At 41.5% G+C, this 21152-nt stretch overlaps 1 protein-coding gene and 1 long non-coding RNA gene across 2 annotated transcripts in view; both read left to right on the forward strand.

Annotated features, from left to right (window-relative positions):
• The first annotated feature begins 1566 nt into the window (after positions 1–1566).
• LOC138967308 (uncharacterized) overlaps positions 1567–21152 on the forward strand; it is a 28851-nt gene continuing 9265 nt past the window's right edge. The window contains exons 1-2 of the mRNA XM_070339843.1: positions 1567–1702; positions 10008–10165. Coding sequence (XP_070195944.1) covers positions 10060–10165 — 106 coding nt within the window. The 5' untranslated portion in view covers positions 1567–1702; positions 10008–10059. The remainder of the gene's footprint in view (positions 1703–10007; positions 10166–21152) is intronic.
• Positions 5936–21152, forward strand: part of LOC138967312 (uncharacterized) — a 534423-nt gene continuing 519206 nt past the window's right edge. The window contains exon 1 of the long non-coding RNA XR_011455910.1: positions 5936–6197. This is a non-coding gene — a long non-coding RNA (uncharacterized lncRNA). The remainder of the gene's footprint in view (positions 6198–21152) is intronic.

Here is a 21152-nt window from a genome sequence, read left to right on the forward strand (position 1 = left end):
CTTTCTGAGCGTGTTTTTGGAATCAGGAACCGACAAGTTAAATCGATTCCGGAAATTTATTTTTGATCATAATTTTTATATTTTTAATTTTCAGAGCTTGTTTTTAATCCAAATATAACATATGTATATGTTTTTGGAATCAGAAAATGACGAAGAATAAGATGAAATTGTTTTTGGATCGTTTAATAAAATAATAATTTTAATTACAAGTTTCCGATTTTTAATGACCAAACTCACTCATTAGTTTTTAAGCCACCAAAGCTTAATGCAATACCACTAAACCCCGGCCTTCGTCGAAGATTGCTTGTCCAAAATTTCAATCAATTTAATGGAAAAATTCGTCGCGATATAACCTTCGTGGTTGAAAACGACGTTAAACACCAAATAAAGAAAGAAAGAATGGAAAAATGAGGGTGTGACAGTGCCGCCTCAACTTTTACAAAAAGCCGGATATGACGTCATCAAAGGTATTTATCGAAAAAAAGAAAAAACGTCCGGGGATATCATACCCAGGAACTCTCATGTCAAATTTGCACGTGAGAAACACGACAAACACCCAAAACACACTGATTCGAGTGTTTTTTCGGCAAACTAAGACAGAATTATGATTTTCCGATGAACAACATCCAAAATGTCAATTTCAGATTTGTCCACCTTGCAGAGTGAAGTTAATATATCACTATATATTCACTTTTATTCAATAAAAATACAGAAAAATAGTTTACAAAACTCCCAGACTTGTTCAGAAACAATCAAAGGAAAGTAATCCTGACATAACATTTTGTAAAGAACACTAAAGCACAGTTTCTCCCCTTACACTAGATAGTGAATTACAGTAGTTAAAACAAAATCAGTAAACCAAATAGAGTAGAACTTTGGTAAAATGATTTACTTTCACAGGTTAACACATATTTCATGTGTCATGAATCTATACAAAGTGTGTCCCAATATAGCTGCTGGTGGCTTTAAATTTATATTTTATAGAGAAATACAATGTGCGCATGACTTATAGACGCCGGTAGGCTATGTTTGTCAATTCTTTGTGACAAAGAACGCCAATATATTTTAAACATATTTTTAATGTAAGAGTACTGACATTGCTTTGATCTTGAAAGCACCTGTACATACTGCAATTCATTCCTGTTTGGGGTATATCAATCAACAAGACTGCTTGTCGTTTGGTGCATCTGTTTCGTTGCGTTATGGTGGGGTTGACTGTCTGGGTGTTTGTCGTGTTTCTCACGTACAAGCTCATAGGCTGTCATTAATTGCATTCCTATAAACAAGCAATACATTGCATGATAAAAGCAGTCACTCTGTCTCACAAATAACCTCTGGGTCTGTTCTGTGTGTGTGTGTGTGTGTGTGTGTGTGTGTGTGTGTGTGTGTGTGTGTGTGTGTGTGTGTGTGTGTGTGTAAGAGTGTTTGCTTGACACTTCTGAAATGTTTATGAGAGTGACAATATCAAACCTATCTTTCAGAATCCCTCCCCGAGTCTATACATTATTTGTTTTGCGTCAATTCCTCTTTTATTCGGCAGTTTTAGGTGAAAAGACGTTGCAGAGAAGATCATTGTTTCATGTTTGCAACTTGCAGTTTTAAAAGAGTAGGCAGACCGGACTTACAGTAATCATCCGACCAAGGACACGTCGATGTAAAAGTAAAGGATTTTATATACCTACGCCGTCACAACGTACTCAAGGTAGAGCGTGCTGTTTTATTTCTTCGCTGTTAACAATAGGAGAACTTTCAAGAAGATGTGTGGGGCAAGATCAAGATGAAGATGGCGGCCGGTTGACGACAAGCATACATGTCAAGAAGATCTTGCAATTGAAGCAGATTTGTGGTGAAATTCGATCAATTTGATTTATTCGAAAACGCACCGAGTGGGGTAATCTTGAACTTTAGCGTGTTAAATTCATAGCTCAGAATCCAGTGACATTCTTTACTTATTTTTGATACAAGTCCATGTAAGTGTTCTGCGCGAACTTAGAATCCGGTTTCATTCTATACTGTTCAAAAAAAGAAACGCATAGCTTGTAATATTTGGTTAATTTAGTTATATGGCTACAAGGATATCCACCAAACTGCAGAAAATGTTTATCTGGTCGTCGACCTTTCGTCCATTGCCACAAGTGAGCTCTGCACGTGACGCATGCGTTATCAGTGGCTACAATGTCAAAATTGCTCATTTGGCATGACCACTCGTCATGCTTCAGTGTAATCTCGTGAAACTCGGGGAATATTGAGCTCTCACCATGTCTTCCAAAACCCTAAAAGCGGATTGTTCGCCACAAAGAAATCAGACGACAATTCAGCGACGAAAGATGGCCCGATTGAGCAGAGAAGACCGCCAAATTGCATTGGGTCGTTTACAAGCAGGCCAAAGTCAAAGTGCAATCGCCAGGCACTTCCACGTGTCCCAGAGCACCATCAGTAGACTGTGGGTCAGGTTTCAAGCCACTGGCTCCGTTGCTGACTTGCCACGAGCGGGAAGACCAAGGGCGACAACTGCTGCTCACGACCGCTTCATACGGCTCCGCCACCTCCGGAATCGTTTCCTGTCGGCCTCATCTTCTGTCCAGGCTCTCCCCGGGCCACACCGATTATCGGACCAGACCGTGCGGAACCATCTGCATGAAGCTGGTTTGAGAGCTCACAGAGGAGCTGTCCTCACCCGCCGCCATCGCCAGAACCGAGTGCAGTGGGGCAACCAGCACCTTCGCTGGACCGTCCGGAATCACTGGAGACACGTGTGGTTCAGCGACGAGTCCTACTTCCTGCTCCAGCGACATGATGGTCGGAGGAGGGTCTACCGGAGAGTAAACGAACGTTACGCGCCCAACTGTGTGGATGAGGCACCCGTTCATGGTGGTGGAGGCGTCATGGTGTGTGGGGCGATCAATACCGCTGGAAGGAGCACCCTGGTGCACGTCCAAGGGCGCATAACTGCCCAGCGATACGTGGAGGAAATTCTGCGCCCACACGCCCTTCCTCTTCTGGCTGACCAGGATGCCATATATTCCAGCAGGACAACGCTCGCCCGCACACAGCACGACTCACCACCCAGTTCCTCACCGACCACCATGTCCAGGTGCTTCACTGGCCATCCATGTCGCCAGACATGAACCCGATAGAACACCTCTGGGATGAATTGGACAGACGTGTGCGCAGGCGAGAAGAAGCGCCGGCAAATCACCACGATCTATTGCAGGCACTTCAGGAGGAGTGAGACACCATCCCACAGCAAGATATCCGGCATCTGATCCAGTCCATGCCTAGAAGGTGCCGGGCAGTTGTTGCTGCTCAAGGCAGTCACACCCCCTACTGACTTGACAGCCTCGGCACCCAATCGTATTGATTGACTGATTGATTTGAAGATGCAAATGAACTGTGTGTGCATTCAACTGTGTCCATACCAAATTTCAAACAAATAATCTAAATATTGGATTTTCTGTTAATTTTTTCGAAAAATAAAACAAATTTGGCAAGTAGCAACTATGCGTTTCTTTTTTTGAACAGTATAGAATGGACCGGGTCCAGGTTGGAATTCTAACCCTGCGCAAGTACAGGGGTGCCATTCTAGAATGAAACCCTTGTTGCTGGTCCATTCTAGAATCGGCCGTGCGCAAGGTTGGAATTTGGGTCCAAGTTGGAATAGTCATTTCAGTTAGACTATCACACAGCCAAAGCCACAAATGTGGATTTTCTGTTTGTTTTTGTTTTTTGTGTGTTTGGTTGGGTTTTTTTTCTCGGTTTTTTTACACTTTACTCAAAGACATCGTGAATTGGGATTGTGATGTTCTGAAAGTGATTACGATTTTGAGAGACACTCAGCACTGATCGCTACGAACGGAAATTTCCGGACTGACAGTGTTTTGCCGATCTCGCTTGTAACTTTTAATCTTATTCATATACATGAAGTTGGTCTTCTGAATTGTGAAGATATAATGTCAACTTTTTTTTAAACCTGTGACAACAGCTCTATAACTCACTCTGTCCTTCTGTTGGTCTGTCTGTCGGTTAGTCGGTCTGTCTGTCTGTCTGTCAAAAAAATTGTCAAAAAACCGGACATTTCCGAGAGGGAGACAGCGCTGACATTGCAAGCGGCCGCAACCGGCTCTCATCACAAAAACAACTGCCCTGCAAACATTACCGCCCTGGTAGTCCCCCTTGCTATGGTCTGCCTTTGTTTATTGCGTACTCAGGAGTGTCAACTTTCTTGACATGACATGACATCGCAAGATCGCCAAAGGATTTTTTTCAGGGGTAGACAAATCAGCCCCATTTTATCAAAGGGAAGGTGCAGGTGGAGATAATTCAAGGGAAGACAACTCTGTCTTACCTACAAACATTACGGCCCCCTTTATTCAAGGGTTTCATTCTAGAATGGCACCCCTGTACTTGCGCAGGGTTAGAATTCCAACCTGGACCCGGTCCATTCTAGTTCGCGCAGAACATAAGCAAGCCAAAGAACATTTGTCGTGAAATTAATTGACAGATTGAACTCCAAACTTAAGCATAATTAATTAATTTGGTTGTTCAATCGACGAAAATGCACCGAAAATGGTGTACGTTGTCAGCCTTGGGACATCATTTACACGAAAGAGTTGTCTCCCTTGTCCGCTCATACGGACAATTCCTTCTTTGACCCATGTAAACGAAATGCATTCGTACAGTTCATCGGAGTTCATACCGTAACTTCAAATGACTTGTTATGATTACAAGTGCAGGTTCTACAAATTTGTAGACTTAAAATTTTTAATGCCTCTGAATTATGAGCTATGAATTTAACACGCTAAAGTTCAAGATTACCACGAGTGGTTACGTCCCTTGAATAAGAAAAAGAGATTTTTCTTTGAAGCTAATTTCAAAGTCGAAATAACAAATTGGACGTGAGTAACATGCTCCCCACAGAACTCTACTTAAGATGGGTCTTGTGTTAAAGCTGAAATTGACAAAACTCTGATAAAACTAATGATTTGGCCTTTAATAGAAAAAGGGAGCACCATGCACTGATGCAGCTCCATTCCATCTTTAGCTACCCTGGATACTGTCCGGTGATGTGCACGTACATATATAAATGGTAGGGGCTACTGTTACGCCTTTTTCAAGTCGTAATTCGACTCAGAAATTCTATAGTTACGGCATGATGTCATTTTACTGTCGTAACCCGCTCATTGCAGGCTTCGGTTACACCTTTTCCACGAGTCGTAGAGTCACTCGGCCAGACTTTGATTATGGCGCGGCGTGATCCTACCCGGACATTCTCTAGTTACGACATGACGCCATTTTACTGTCGTAACACGCTCACTATTATTCATGTCCCTTGTTAGGACATACTTGTACGTACTGGTGGTTGATTTTCCAGATTATCCTCTCAGTGATTGAGGCTTATATGAGGCTCAGTGATTATGGATTTCACTGTTCCTTTAACGGGTTTATTCCGTATTTTTATCTGTATTAATGTAGTAATGGTACAGGTGAATGTGGGGAGTGAAGTAGTTGTTTGTTCAACCCATCCCGTTATTTTGTTTCTCCAAACAAGGAATCATTTGTGTATGATTTGTGGTGGAATTTCCTCCATGGTGTGTACTAGGATGTACTGTACCGAATGTACTATGGGTTATATTTTTCCCGTATGTGTACTATGCGTACAGGTTAATTGGAGGGAAAATGTAGTGGTTGTTTGTTTGCATCAGATGGTTTCGTCCTCCATTGATGCAGGCATAGTCCAACTCGCCAAACTGCAATGCTTCGTTGAAAGTCTTTCTGGGGGCTCGTTTGCGCTGCACCTGATGGGTTCGCGACGACCGAACGTAGAGCTGGACGAACGCGTTCGTTTCAAAGTCCGAGATAACTTTTTGCAACCTGTCGAAGGACTCGAACGTACTTCCTACTGTCAAAACTGCTTCGCTGTGAAGTCCGCTATCCATGACTAATCCCGCAGTGGGGCACTGCGGTTATGAAATTAAAGGCCCCTCCTGTTTTTGGAACCGCAGGAGCTTTCTAGTTTGCTGTTAGGTAGATTTTTGGTTCCTCTTTCCTGTCATGCTCTCTTTTTCTTCATGAATTCTTTTCTTTTTTCTGCCTTCTTGCTCATTCACCTGTATTTTTTCCAAAAATCTCTTCTCTTGCCGCTTGTCTCGCGATTCATGTATAGTTTAATCTGTTAGTGTTCTGATGTAAGTCCAGCAGTAGATAGGTTAAGCCTATTTTAACATACTGGAAACTGGTAATCTTCCAGTAGGTATTAATTTAGTTTTACTAAAGCCTGCTGGGACACAAGTAATGGGTTAGTGCATTTGTAAACAGGAATCGCTTGACAAGTGGCCCCCTTCATCCCCCCCTTCCTCGTCCTGATATGGCTCTGCGTAGTCGGCTGGACGTTAAGCAACAAATAAATAAATAAATAAATAAATAAATCCATGACTAAAGAAAACCGGCCTGCATACGGGTAGAAGCGCACAACCACTACTAATGAACTGTTGAACACGTCTGTCCTCACTCGACCCACGCTTTAAAATGGCCGCCCAAACCGGATCAAACCGGAAGTAGAGCGCGGCCCTGGCTGAGAAATGCTTTGTGGCGTAATCAAAGCAAAGAAGGGAAAAGTTACGGGCGGCGTAAGTGTAGCCACTGCGTATATATATACTGTGTGTGTGTCGCACCCTACCCAAGCCTCCAGGGAAAACCTATAACAAGTCGCGTAAGGCGAAAATACAACATTTAGTCAAGTAGCTGTCGAACTCACAGAATGAAACTGAACGCAATGCAACGCAGCAAGACCGTATACTCGTAGCATCGTCAGTCCACCGCTCATGGCAAAGGCAGTGACATTGACAAGAAGAGCGGGGTAGTAGTTGCGCTAAGAAGGATAGCACGCTTTTCTGTACCTCTCTTCGTTTTAACTTTCTGAGCGTGTTTTTAATCCAAACATATCATATCATATATGTTTTTGGAATCAGGAACCAACAAGGAATAAGATGAAAGTGTTTTTAAATTGATTTGAAAATTTTAATTTTGATAATAATGTTTATATATTTAATTTTCAGAGCTTGTTTTTAATCCAAATATAACATATTTATATGTTTTGGGAATCAGAAAATGATGAAGAATAAGATGAACGTAAATTTGGATCGTTTTAGAAAAAATTTTAAAAAATTACAATTTTCAGATTTTTAATGACCAAAGTCATTAATTAATTTTTAAGCCACCAAGCTGAAATGCAATACCGAAGTCCGGCCTTTGTCGAAGATTGCTTGGCCAAAATTTCAATCAATTTGATTGAAAAATGAGGGCGTGACAGTGCCGCCTCAACTTTTACAAAAAGCCGGATATGACGTCATCAAAGGTATTTATCAAGAAAAGGAAAAAAACGTTCGGGGATATCATTCCCAGGAACTCTCATGTCAAATTTCATAAAGATCGGTCCAGTAGTTTGGTCTGAATCGCTCTACACACACGCACGCACACACGCACGCACACACGCACGCACACACATACACCACGACCCTCGTTTCGATTCCCCCTCTATGTTAAAACATTTAGTCAAAACTTGACTAAATGTACTGCGGGATTTGCACTCAACACTGGACTGGACATCTAGACGTATGGCCGGGAACATAGAAGAAGAAGAAGACTAAATGTAAAAAGCAGAGTGGTTGTCACAAGTGTTCAGTCTGACTGCTAACCTTGAACCTGTCACAAAAGCAAGCTACTGTGAAAGATTCTGTACGTCACCGCGACTGAAGTTAGACCGGTATATTATCGGTCTAACTTCAGTCGCGGTGACGTACTGCTCAGCTTTCAATGTTTCATGGTGAAAGTTTAGATGGTACCAAGATCAAGACAGAACTGACACTGATATTACTTTCAGAAAGGACATTTCTCACAGATACATGATCTTTGAGTTTGAAGCACTCGTTTCAATATGATGTCAACTTTTGGAAGTCCTGAGTGAGTGTTCAACAAAAAACATTGTGGGGATATCAGTTAGATTAACTCCATAAATTTGCCATTTTCTGCTAACAGTTCCAACAGTATTAGTATACATGAATTAATACATGTGGAGAGCAGAATAACAGGTCTTTACTGTGCTGTCAGCTTCTGTGGAATATTTTTACTGCAACCGCTAAATGCTATCCTTAGCGGATTATGACTCAGACTTTATTCAGTTATTCTGCGGAAAAGACCAATGCTGGAGAAAAACCGTTTTTTTTGTGTGCAGCATTTCTGCATAATGTCATCTTTCGCCGAAGCAGCGTTTTTTTCTGCAGCAAAACATTTTACTGCATTAAAATTGAAATCAAGAATGCTGCAGTAAAACGGTGCTGTTGTTTTACTGCAGAAAACCTGTTTGTATACATTTTTTCTGCAGCATTTTGTACTGGCTCTTGGCGGATTATGACATTATTCAGTTATTCTGGAGAAAAACCGAAATGCTGGAGAAAAACTGTCTTTTCTGCAGCATTTCTGCATAATGTCATCTTTCGCCGAAGCAATGTTTTTTACTGCAGTAAAACAGTTTTTCTGAAGCATAATGTTTACTTGGTTTTCTGCAGCATTATTGCGATTAAAATTTTCTTCAGAATAGTCTGTGACAGTTTTTCTGGAGAAAAACAAACGACCTTGTAAAGTAGCGTTTGTATTCGTCGCCCCCTGGGATAGTATAATAGTTTGTTCCGCAGTGTACCAATCAGAAGGCGTGTAGCATAAGGGCATTATATTCAACTTCACAATGGCGGCCGAACGTGAACAATTTCTGAAGCAAATCGAACACGAAGTGGACTACTGCGTTCGTCTGGGAAAATGTGACAGTGTTGCTGACAGGTGCCATTGTTTAATTTGAAACTTTGAACTTCCGGCGGAAAGGAAGTCAGACAGACAAAATACATTCGTGTCACGCACAACTATTGGTAATTCTGAATGAGTCCATCTCTCGACAGAGGGGGGCTCGCGTGCTCCAACATTATAATGAGCCAGTACAAAATGCTGCAGAAAAAGTGTAAACAGGTTTTCTGCAGTAAAACAACAACACCGTTTTACTGCAGCATTTTTGATTTCAATTTTACTGCAGTAAAATGTTTTGCTCCAGAAAAACCTGTTGCTTCGGCGAAAGATGACATTATGCAGAAATGCTGCAGAAAAGACAGTTTTTGAGTCACTTGAGAAAAAGTGACTCTATGTAATCGGTCAGTGTTAGTCTGTCCGGCCGGCCGTAGACACCACCTTAACGTTGGACTTTTCTCGGAAACTATCAAAGCGATCGGGCTCATATTTTGTTTAGTCGTGACCTCCAATGACCTCTACACTTTAACGATGGTTTCGTTGACCTTTGACCTTTTTCAAGGTCACAGGTCAGCGTCAAAGGAAAAATTAGACATTTTATATCTTTGACAAAGTTCATCGGATGTGATTGAAACTTTGTAGGATTATTCTTTACATCAAAGTATTTACATCTGTAGCCTTTTACGAACGTTATCAGAAAAACAAGGGAGATAACTAGCCTTTTCTGTTCGGCAACACACAACTTAACGTTGGGCTTTTCTCGGAAACTATAAAAGTGACCGGGCTCAAATTTTATGTGAACGTGACTCGTTGTGTTGTGAATAGCAATTTCTTCCTGTCCATCTGATGCCTCATATAATATTCAGAACTGCGAAAGTGACTCGATCGAGCGTTTGCTCTTCTTGTTCTCCAGCATTTCTGTTTTTCTGCAGAATAACTGAATAATGCCAAAATGCTGAAGAAAAAGTGTAAACAGTTTTTCTCCAGTAAAACATCATCACCGTTTTACTGCAGCATTCTTGATTTCAATTTTACTGCAGAAAAAATTGTTGCTCTCGCAAAAGATGACATTATGCAGAAATGCTGCAGAAACAAACAGTTTTTCTCCAGCATTTCTGTTTTTCTGCAGAATAACTGAATAAAGTCATAATCCGCTAAGGATAAAATGCCCTCTACCCTGATTTTCTTCAATTAATGAATCCTTTTGTTTTTACCAGAATGTATTGAACAGCGGACGGTCAGGTGCATACAGAAACTTCTCACAGCGGCATGGAGGAGGAAGGAGACACAGCAATTCTGTCTGACGTCAAGATAGAGATTGATGTCGCTGAAGAAACACCGCAGTATTGGCTCATGACTGAACCACAGCCATACGGTAAGGTTAACCAGGACACGAAAAGAACAAATGCAACATCCACAAAAGTCTGCTGAAGTAAAACCCAAATTTTGTCTCTTGTAAAAATGACCCCAACATAAGAAAACCTTCCTCCGGCAAATTTTCATTTGAATGTGGGTGCACCAGTCCACTCTATCCTGCTTTAGCTCTTCATTGCGGCTGAAGGGGTCTATATCGACCAAGAATGTGTGTATTCCCTGTAGGTGGATACCTGTTCAGGCTGTTGGCATTTTCCCTGTATACTGAAAATATACCCGGGTGGATTCCCTGTAGGAAAGTACGATACCGCTCAATATCGCGCCAAGCGTGTGACTGCAGTAAGCCAAAAAATTTTTAATTACCCTAGCGTTACGTACTTCCCCTTCCAGTTCTACAGGAGAATCTTTTGGAAATCCTTAATTCGTGTGCCAATTCAGCCAAGCAAACATGCTTCGGCAAGAGAGATGGATAATCCGAACGGATTTAGTTAAAGAAACATCTCCCCTCCCCTCAACAGGTTGTTTTCATCGCTGGTACTCTCATCCGTTGAATCGCTTTAATTTTGACACTCATAAGCTTGAAGTAACTTCATGGCATCTAACGGAAGTTAAAAGACTAGGGAACGCTTTGCAGTTTGTCGTTTTTGCAAGTAATTTATTTTTGTAAACCAGTGAAAGATTAGTAGTTCTTTCACAGTTTACTAGTTAGCTGCTCTGAGAAACTTCTATATCAACTCAAGGGGAAGAACTGTGGCTGTTCTAAAATATTTGATGATTTGAATTACTTCCCTTGTTTGGTTCCAATTCGTTTTTTACCATTTTGTTTTGTAAGGTCTAAAGTTGTATTATTGTTTAGTTATGCTTTACTTGTACTATTTAGTAATGATTTAATGATGTTTTAGAATATTATTATTAGAAAATTTGTTTTAGTTTAAGAGTATAGACATGTCTTGGATCCCAGTTTTTAATAACCAGGAATGTTATAGTTTATAGTTTTTGGGAACTTTAAAAATATATTTAGTGTTTAGAAATTATTTGAAAGATGCTTAATTGAAGCTTGGTAATTTTAGTGAATATTTGGAAATGTTGTTTTATTTGTTAAGAGGTAAACTGTTCTAAATTAATAATTACCTTTGGGTTTCTACAAGACTTGAATCTTCCTTTCCTTGAGAATCTGACTGAACCAGCTGATCCAGCCCAAATTTGTCCTGAATTATAAAACGTTTTATTCCTAAACCAGGTAAGAAATGGCTTAAATATTAAGTTAGTTTGTTTCTAATATGTATTGTGTACTGTTTTGAAAAGTTATATGAGGTGGCACTTTTTATTCTTGAAGGATTCTTGGGATTGAAATTAATTATGAGATTCTGGGAAAGATGCCAGAAAGACCATGTGGTGTCTGAGCAAAGTGATGGTATGAAGTTGTAGAAGAAATGAATTGTGACATGATAGGTTAGTGTTTTTACTATAATGTTTTGATTATACAAGATGTCTTTTTATGTATTAGTTGTGAGTAATAGTTGATTATTATTTTAGGACTATATTTGATAAAACTTGATTTTCCTTTGTTGCATGATTTACTTACATGGTGCCTGGCCATGTGGTTTTCCTAAAAGTTTCAAGATGTTGTTTGTTCTTGTTTTGAGGCATAGAAATGATAAGTGTTAACAACTTATTCATTTCTGCAATTAATTCAAGTTGATTTGTCATTAATTTGGGTATTGCATAAATGTTGTTGTGCGGAGCACAGGAAGACTGAAGTATTTGTTTTGTGTGGATTGTTCATGGTTGTAAGAAATGGAACATAGGCACTGTATTGAGATAAGAGGAATCACCACGCGAACTGAGATTAAGTCTGCACAGTTGTTTTGTTAACTGTCGGCTTTATGAGAGATGTAATTTCGAGTGTGCACTGCAACTGGTTACATCAAGAATAATTTGAGACATCAAGTGAATGTCTTAGGTTTTCTGTAAGGGTGATTATGCTTATAGCTAATCACTAAATGGATGAAGTATAGTTTTGATTGACTCTGCTTGTAGCTGTGTCTGATATAGTCTTAACATAACTTCTATCTATTATGGAGGAATCATTGTTATCACAGACAAGTGGGGCTGTGGTTTAGACAATATTTCTGATTGGGTTGGATTCCATATATCATGTATTACATGATATGATATTCCTAGTGTATTCCATTCTTCAGTCATGACAATAACATTGTATTGTTTACGTATTGTGTTGTATCATGTGTTATGTTCTTTTTGTTTTGTTCTATGGTGTATAAAAAAGTGTTCTAGTGAAACTGAAATTTTATCTTGATGATTGTTGAATTATACTTATGCTGTGTTGTTTTATTTTCCAGGGGTAACCTTTTTGTTGTTGATCATCGATCAGCAAGCGTTTGATTCACGATGGATATTTTTTGGTCTAGTGGACCCCTGGTTGTGTCTGGTTTTTGATGAGAGAGTTTTAGATTTTTAGAGAGGAGATTTTGTATTTTTGAAACTAAGTAATTTAAACAGAAGAACTTTTATATTTTGTCGGTTGAACATATGATTGTAATCTGAAAACTGATTTAAAGGAAATGCTTTATCCAAAATAAATTTCTTAGAACACTACCTCATTTTTTGTTTGTTTATTGTGAAAGCAAGATTGTACCTCACCCCGAATCCTCCCTTTAACCCTGCTAACACTGAAATAAAATATGTATTAGCAGAGGTTTACATTTTGGCGCCCAATGTGGGGCTGAGGTTTTTTTGTTTCACAGAAAATTTTCAACTTAGTACATAAAAAAAATAGAGAAAGGAAAAAGAAGTTATACAGTAGTAAGAAGAAGGAAAATTTTTGGATTTTTGTAGGACATATTTTTTTTAATTTGTAACACGCGGTACACAACCAGGGTGATACAGATTTAAAAAGATGGCTCGTGAGACGGCCCCAACCGCTGACGAGATGGCGGAGTTGCGGGACCAGGTCAAGGAGATGGCCAATGAGCTGGGGCGTCAGAAGGAGGAGGCCATCAAGCAGAAGCAAGAGGCGACTGACGCCGCCACAGCCGAGCTGAACGACCTGCGAGAGCGACTGGCTGGCGTCACAGAGGAACTGGGTCGTCAACGCCAGCAACCCATCACGGTCCAAGTGGACAACCCTCCCCAGCCTCAGAGGTTGAAGACTTTCACCGGCCTTGCCCCCGCTGGAGGGAACGAGTGTGATTTTAGGGCTTGGGCTCAGCAGATGGAATCATTTCTGCTGACACCCGACCTCAAGCCTTGCGACTCCCGCATCTTGGCCAGCTTGAGGGGAGTGGCCTTCAACGCCGTGAAGGAACTGACCACCAACGCGGACATTATTTCTAAAATCCGTAGTCTTTTTGGGTGTGTGGAGGACACTGAGGCCCAGCTCCTTGCCTTTGCCAGCAGAAGGCTCAAACCAAAAGAGAAGGCAGCTGATTTTCTGCTTCAGCTTTGGGGGGAGCTGCTGGAGATCAACACGATGGCCAAGCTCGGAAAAGAAGAACTCCAGACGAAACTCTACAGAACCTTCTGTACGGGTTTACAGTCGACCCTGCCTCTGCTGGCCCTGGAGATGCGCAACAAATTTGGTTTTCCAGGGACAGCAGCACCAGCCCTGGACGACTTACTGCTGATGGTCCGCCGGACGGCGGAGATGGCCCCAGCATCGGCAACGAAGGCCACAACACAGGCACACGCCCACCAGGTGGAGGCCCCTGCCATTGACTACGACAAGCTGGCCGACAAAGTGGCAGAGCGCCTTCGGCCTGCCCCAACAGAGGGCGTGAGACCTGCACCGAGGGGGGGCAAGAGACTGTGCTTCAATTGCGGGGTGTTTGGGGCACACATCGCGAGGGATTGCAGGAGTCCTCCAAATCCCAGGAGAGTCGCGGAGGAGCGGTCCAAGATGGGCAGCCCGTTAAACGGTCGTCAGTCAATGGCAACGGGCCGCCGTTGACTGAGCTTCCTGCCACGGAGAGAGCCCGGAGACTCAACAGGGCCGCCGACATCATCGACAGCGGTTTGTTGAGTCTCAATGCAGTTAGGCTGCAAAGTCCTCTCACAGTCAGTATCAATCCTGGGAAGACATTAGAACTACGGGGGAAAATACCTGATGAAACGACCAAGGATATTAACATTTTTCCCCGAGATCCTGATCTACTTCCACCAGGGTTGATAGTGCTCAGTGCACAGTGCACTGATCTGACTGTGAGAGTAGTAGTGAAGAACACCTCCAGGACGTCGGTTAATTTAAGCAGCACAGATATTATTGCCGAACTTAATACAGATGATTGTGACAGTAACATTGACTCTTTAGTGGGACCAGCCTGTGAGACACCTATCCAGATAGGTGATGTGCGTAGTACGTGTCTCATCGACACAGGGTCACAGGTGTCTACAGTCGGTGAATCTTTCTATCGAAAACATTTCCAGCATTTGGAACTGCGTGATCTGGAGACTGAACTCACTGTGAGAGGGGCGGGTGGAAGTATTGTACCATATTTGGGCTATGTTGTGATGAGTGTGTGTTTGCCATTGGATGTTGTTGGTGTGAGGGAGAGTGTGTCCACTATGGTTCTTGTTTGCCCCGATACTGAGTATTCTTCTAAAGTACCATTCATTATCGGCACAAACACCCTTAATCTGTTCGCGAAGAAGTGTGAGCAGAGAGTCGGGGGGCATTTCGCAACTGTGTTACCTCTCAGAAGTGAAGTAGCTTTTGCATACAAAGACTTAGCCAGAAATGAGACCGGACGGCTTGGTTCAGTGAGACTACTTGAAAAGGATGTCACTGTCCCGGCCGGTGAGACCGTTGAGGTCAAGGGTTTCAGCGGAGCTCACGTACCAAGTACGCGAAGTTCAGTTCTTGTTCAAGAGCCAGTTTTTCATACCCTACCTGAAGGTCTGAGGGTGATCAGTTGCAAGGTGCCTACCAGTGCTCTACCCCGTCTTAAAGTCTTTTTATGTAACAGTTCTGATTGTAACATTGTTGTTAGAAAACGTCAGATTGTTGCAGATTTGTTTGTTGTACATGCTGAGTATGACCTTCACAAACTATTGAGTACGTTGTCATCCAGTGAGAGTACTGACAGTGACAGTGACAGCAATACTGTACATGCTTGCAGTGCAACTACTACCACATCCTCAGAACCCTCAGGACTAAAGTTTCAGTTTGGTGAGAAAGCTCCGCCTGAGTGGTGTGATCGTTTTGGAAAACGACTGGACAGTTTTAGTGATGTTTTTATTAAAAGTGAGTTTGACATTGGTCGGGCTGAGACAGGACTTTTTGACATTGAGCTGCAGCCTGGACCTGACATCAGAGAAAGAGCAAGACCTCTTTCTCCAAGAGACTTTGAGGAATGCCGACAACATATTCAGGGGTTGTTGGATTCAAAGGTCATACGACCATCAAACTCTTCTTTTGCAAGTCCCATAGTCCTTGTGAGAAAGAAGACTGGTGCGCTCAGAATGTGTGTTGATTACAGAAAAGTTAATGCACGTACAGTGAGAGATAGCTACTCCATCCCAAAGGTTGAGGATCTGTTTTTGACACTAAGCGGAGCTAAGTATTTTTCCAGCATGGATCTGTGTAAAGCTTATTATCAGGTTCCCATGTCTGATCATGCCAGCAAAGTGTCAGCATTTATTACTCCTTTTGGTTTGTTTGAGTGGGATAGGTTATCCCAAGGACTAGTGAATGCTCCCGCTTGTTTTCAGAGACTCATGGAGACTGTTTTTAGTGACATGAATCTTGTTGAGCTGATAATATTTCTGGACGATATTTTGATTCATGCACAGTCGCTTGAAGAACTGGAGGAAAGAACAGTGAAAGTGCTCGAAAGACTGAGAAAATTCAATTTGAAGCTTGATCCGTCCAAATGTATTTTCGGAGCCACCGAGATCCGTCATCTGGGTTACATGATATCAGAAGGGACCATACGCCCTGACCCAGAGAAACTTGCGGCTGTCACTTCATGGCCAAGACCCTCCACCGTGAAAGAGGTCAAGTCTTTCCTTGGTTTTGCAGGGTTTTATCGCCGTTTTATCGAAGACTTCGCCAGTCTGGCAAAACCCCTGAATGACTTGACGATAGGATATGTTCCAGCTAAGTGCAAGAAGAAGACAGGATCAAAGAAGCCCACTCTGAGTCTCTCGTCAGATATTTCCCATCTGTGGGGTGAGAAACAACAAAAAGCATTCCAGTCGATCATTCAAGCGCTCACAAATTCACCTGTTCTGGGGATTGCCGACAAGAGAAAACCTTTTACTCTTCATTGCGACGCCAGTGGCACAGGTTTAGGCGCCGTACTGTACCAGGAACAGGACAAACAGTTGAAGGTGATAGCCTACGCAAGCCGGGGATTGAACAAGTCTGAGCAGAATTATCCGGCACACAAACGGGAATTTCTTGCACTGAAGTGGGCCATGAGCGACAAGTTCAGCGACTATCTTCTGGGCTCGCCAGTGACCGTCGTGACGGACAACAATCCGCTCTGCTACATTCTAAAAAATGCAAAACTTGACGCGACCAGTCACCGTTGGCTTTCATCACTATCAATCTTTGACTTTCAACTGAGGTATAAGAAGGGGACAACTCACGTCGATGCCGATGCTCTATCCCGACGTCCGCAGGAGCCGCCTGAAGAAGACCTAGAGTACCAGAAAATGATGGAGGAGACTGAGTTCCTGCGCGATAAGGCAAAAAGGTTTGAGGAAGAGGCCCAGGCAACCGTAGAATTGAACCGGGAAACTGTGTGTGCCATCCTCACCGCTAAGGGAGTCCGTCGTACTGCTACTCTTTGTCGCCAGTCAGTCCAGCATCGCGAACAGTTTCAAGACGACACAGAATTTCAGGATTCTGAGTCAGAGTGGTACCCAGCAGTTGAACATTTAGTCAAGAACCCGGAACTGATTAGTGATGACATTCTGGGCCCGCCTGAAGAACCAACACCGAGATCTGAGCGCTGCTGGCGAAAACTTCAGCTGGAAGACAAAAACTTAGCGATAGTGATAAAACACTTGGAACAGAGAGTGAAGTTGGATGCCAGCAAAACAGAACACTGTACCCCCGAGTTGAAGATGCTTGCCAAAGAACAGGGAAAATTAGAGGTGAAGGACGGTGTCTTATACAGAAGAGTGCTGGAAGAAGACAACATTAGGTGGCAGCTAGTTGTTCCTTCCTCCCATAGGGCTGAAGCCATGAGGGGAGTCCATGAGGATTTGTTCCATACACATGCTGAAGACGCAATCCGACAAGCCAGACTCCGTTTCTTTTGGCCGTACATGGCTCGAGACATTGAAACTAAGATCAAGAAATGCAGTCGCTGTATTCGAAGGGGGGCGCGTCAACAGAAAGCTCCTATGAACAGCATAGAGACATCATTCCCTCTTGAGCTACTCTCCATCGATTATCTTACTATTGATGTGAAGGGACAGAAGCAGAATATCTTAGTGGTAATGGATCATTTTACCAAGTTTGGTACTGCCATTTGTACTAAAGACCAGACTGCTAAGACTGTGGCTAAGGCTCTGTGGAACAATTTCTTCATGATCTATGGGTTTCCTAAACGCATTCTGTCAGATCAGGGACGTGATTTTGAGTCACAACTTCTGAAGGAAGTATGCGATCTGGCAGGCATAAAGAAGTGTAGGACGACACCTTACCACCCTTCTGGGAATCCGGTGGAGAGGTGGAACAGAACACTAATCCACATGTTGCGAAGTCTGGAAGATGAGCAAAAGGTTGACTGGAGGAAAAGCTTACCCGCAGCAGTCCACGCGTACAACTGCTGTATTCACCAAAGCACTTCTTTTAGTCCGTATTTCTTGTTTTTCGGGAGACAACCACGGCTGCCGATTGATCTAGCGTTTGGTATAGATCTGAGTAAAGACAAAAGAACCCCACGGCAGTACGTCAGAACACTGAAAGAGCAGCTGAAGAAATCGTACGACTTGGCCACAGCAAATATGACCAAGTCAGCAAACAGAAACAAGGCCAGATACGATTCTGCTGCTCATGCAGCTGAGTTGGAATGTGGAGACCGGGTCTTGGTTCGACGACTGGGACCCAGGATTGTCTCCAAGGTGACAGACAGGTGGGAGAAGGGAGTCTACATTGTTGTGTCAAAGTCGCCTAACGTTCCAGTATACACGGTTCAAGAGGAGACGGGCAGTGGTCCCAAGCGAACGCTGCACAGAAATCTTCTCCTTCCGATCGGTATGCTAGGAGGTGACACAATGGCAGTACGACCTACACCTGCACCCAGACGCAACATTCCCAAGAAGAACATCCCAGTCATCGAGTCAGATGATGAACAGGAGGAGACTGATATGGAACCTTTTCAAGTTTTAATCAAACTTGAGAGAGATGGGTTGAATGTTAATGCTCCAGCCTTTGTCCCCTCTACCCGAGATGACAGTGAAAAGGCTAAGTCTGAGTCAGAAGACAGTTCATCAGGAGAGCAAGCAGATGCATCGTCAGAAGAGACCGAGACTGAGGAAGAAACTTCTGGGAATGAGGAAGAAACTTCTGGGAATGAGGAAGAAACTTCTGGGAATGAGAAAGAAACTTCTGAGACTGAGGGAGAAACTTCTGCTAGATCACCCCCACGCAGGCGATCGACTCGAATAAGACGACCTGTAGAAAGGCTTAACCTGTGTCATCGTGTGGGTCTGGAACGTCTGGTAAATTGTCGACTATCCGAGGTAGTGACTCAGTCCTTGGTAACACTGCAGGACATACCCATGTCAGATGGTATGGCTAGGGACATAGAGGATGCTCTTCGGACAATCATACATTTGTGTTCATGATCATGTTCTGAGTTGTCATTTGATGCTTTGTTATTTTTTTGTCTGATCTTGTTTCTTTTGAAGTTCAGAATTTGGTTCTGAGGATTGTTTGCCTTGTTGAAGTCAAAACAGGATATTTTGGTGCTGATGTGAACAAATATTCATGTGATTATTGTGAATATTTGGGTTTTGAGTTTTTAGAGAACTGTATTAAGTTCTTTGATAGTGTTTGTATTTTTAAAGAGGATAAATCTACATGTTATGCTTGTGCATTTTCGGTTTTTCGGTCATAAGCATATGTGTTGATGATTTTGATGTTGAGATTTTTGCAGTCTTACTTAACTTTACTTGCTATTGTAAGTTTGTTGAACAGTGAGATTTACTGAGATTGGTCATTTTTTATTTCAAAAGAATTGTTCCTTTTGATGATGATATGATTTTGACGGTGCTACAATTAAGTGGAATTGTGGAGAGTAACCTATTGTTGTGACTGCTAGTTGCAACAGTGTTTTGGTGCTATGAAGAGTTGACAAAAGATTTTGTTTTCTCCAGACGTTTTGAATATATACTCAGGAAGGAAAGTATAGCTAATGACTTGCATTTATGTTGTGTTTTGTACTGTGTTCAGTTGTTGGGAACAATTATGGTTTTGTGAACATTTTTGTTAAAATGTTATTTAATTTTTTGGGAAATGTTCCAATTTTTTGAGAAAATAAGGAAACATTTTCTTTGGAGGGGTGTATGTAAACCAGTGAAAGATTAGTAGTTCTTTCACAGTTTACTAGTTAGCTGCTCTGAGAAACTTCTATATCAACTCAAGGGGAAGAACTGTGGCTGTTCTAAAATATTTGATGATTTGAATTACTTCCCTTGTTTGGTTCCAATTCGTTTTTTACCATTTTGTTTTGTAAGGTCTAAAGTTGTATTATTGTTTAGTTATGCTTTACTTGTACTATTTAGTAATGATTTAATGATGTTTTAGAATATTATTATTAGAAAATTTGTTTTAGTTTAAGAGTATAGACATGTCTTGGATCCCAGTTTTTAATAACCAGGAATGTTATAGTTTATAGTTTTTGGGAACTTTAAAAATATATTTAGTGTTTAGAAATTATTTGAAAGATGCTTAATTGAAGCTTGGTAATTTTAGTGAATATTTGGAAATGTTGTTTTATTTGTTAAGAGGTAAACTGTTCTAAATTAATAATTACCTTTGGGTTTCTACAAGACTTGAATCTTCCTTTCCTTGAGAATCTGACTGAACCAGCTGATCCAGCCCAAATTTGTCCTGAATTATAAAACGTTTTATTCCTAAACCAGGTAAGAAATGGCTTAAATATTAAGTTAGTTTGTTTCTAATATGTATTGTGTACTGTTTTGAAAAGTTATATGAGGTGGCACTTTTTATTCTTGAAGGATTCTTGGGATTGAAATTAATTATGAGATTCTGGGAAAGATGCCAGAAAGACCATGTGGTGTCTGAGCAAAGTGATGGTATGAAGTTGTAGAAGAAATGAATTGTGACATGATAGGTTAGTGTTTTTACTATAATGTTTTGATTATACAAGATGTCTTTTTATGTATTAGTTGTGAGTAATAGTTGATTATTATTTTAGGACTATATTTGATAAAACTTGATTTTCCTTTGTTGCATGATTTACTTACATGGTGCCTGGCCATGTGGTTTTCCTAAAAGTTTCAAGATGTTGTTTGTTCTTGTTTTGAGGCATAGAAATGATAAGTGTTAACAACTTATTCATTTCTGCAATTAATTCAAGTTGATTTGTCATTAATTTGGGTATTGCATAAATGTTGTTGTGCGGAGCACAGGAAGACTGAAGTATTTGTTTTGTGTGGATTGTTCATGGTTGTAAGAAATGGAACATAGGCACTGTATTGAGATAAGAGGAATCACCACGCGAACTGAGATTAAGTCTGCACAGTTGTTTTGTTAACTGTCGGCTTTATGAGAGATGTAATTTCGAGTGTGCACTGCAACTGGTTACATCAAGAATAATTTGAGACATCAAGTGAATGTCTTAGGTTTTCTGTAAGGGTGATTATGCTTATAGCTAATCACTAAATGGATGAAGTATAGTTTTGATTGACTCTGCTTGTAGCTGTGTCTGATATAGTCTTAACATAACTTCTATCTATTATGGAGGAATCATTGTTATCACAGACAAGTG

Source organism: Littorina saxatilis, linkage group LG5, assembly GCF_037325665.1.
Source record: "Littorina saxatilis isolate snail1 linkage group LG5, US_GU_Lsax_2.0, whole genome shotgun sequence".
NCBI lineage: Eukaryota > Metazoa > Mollusca > Gastropoda > Littorinimorpha > Littorinidae > Littorina > Littorina saxatilis.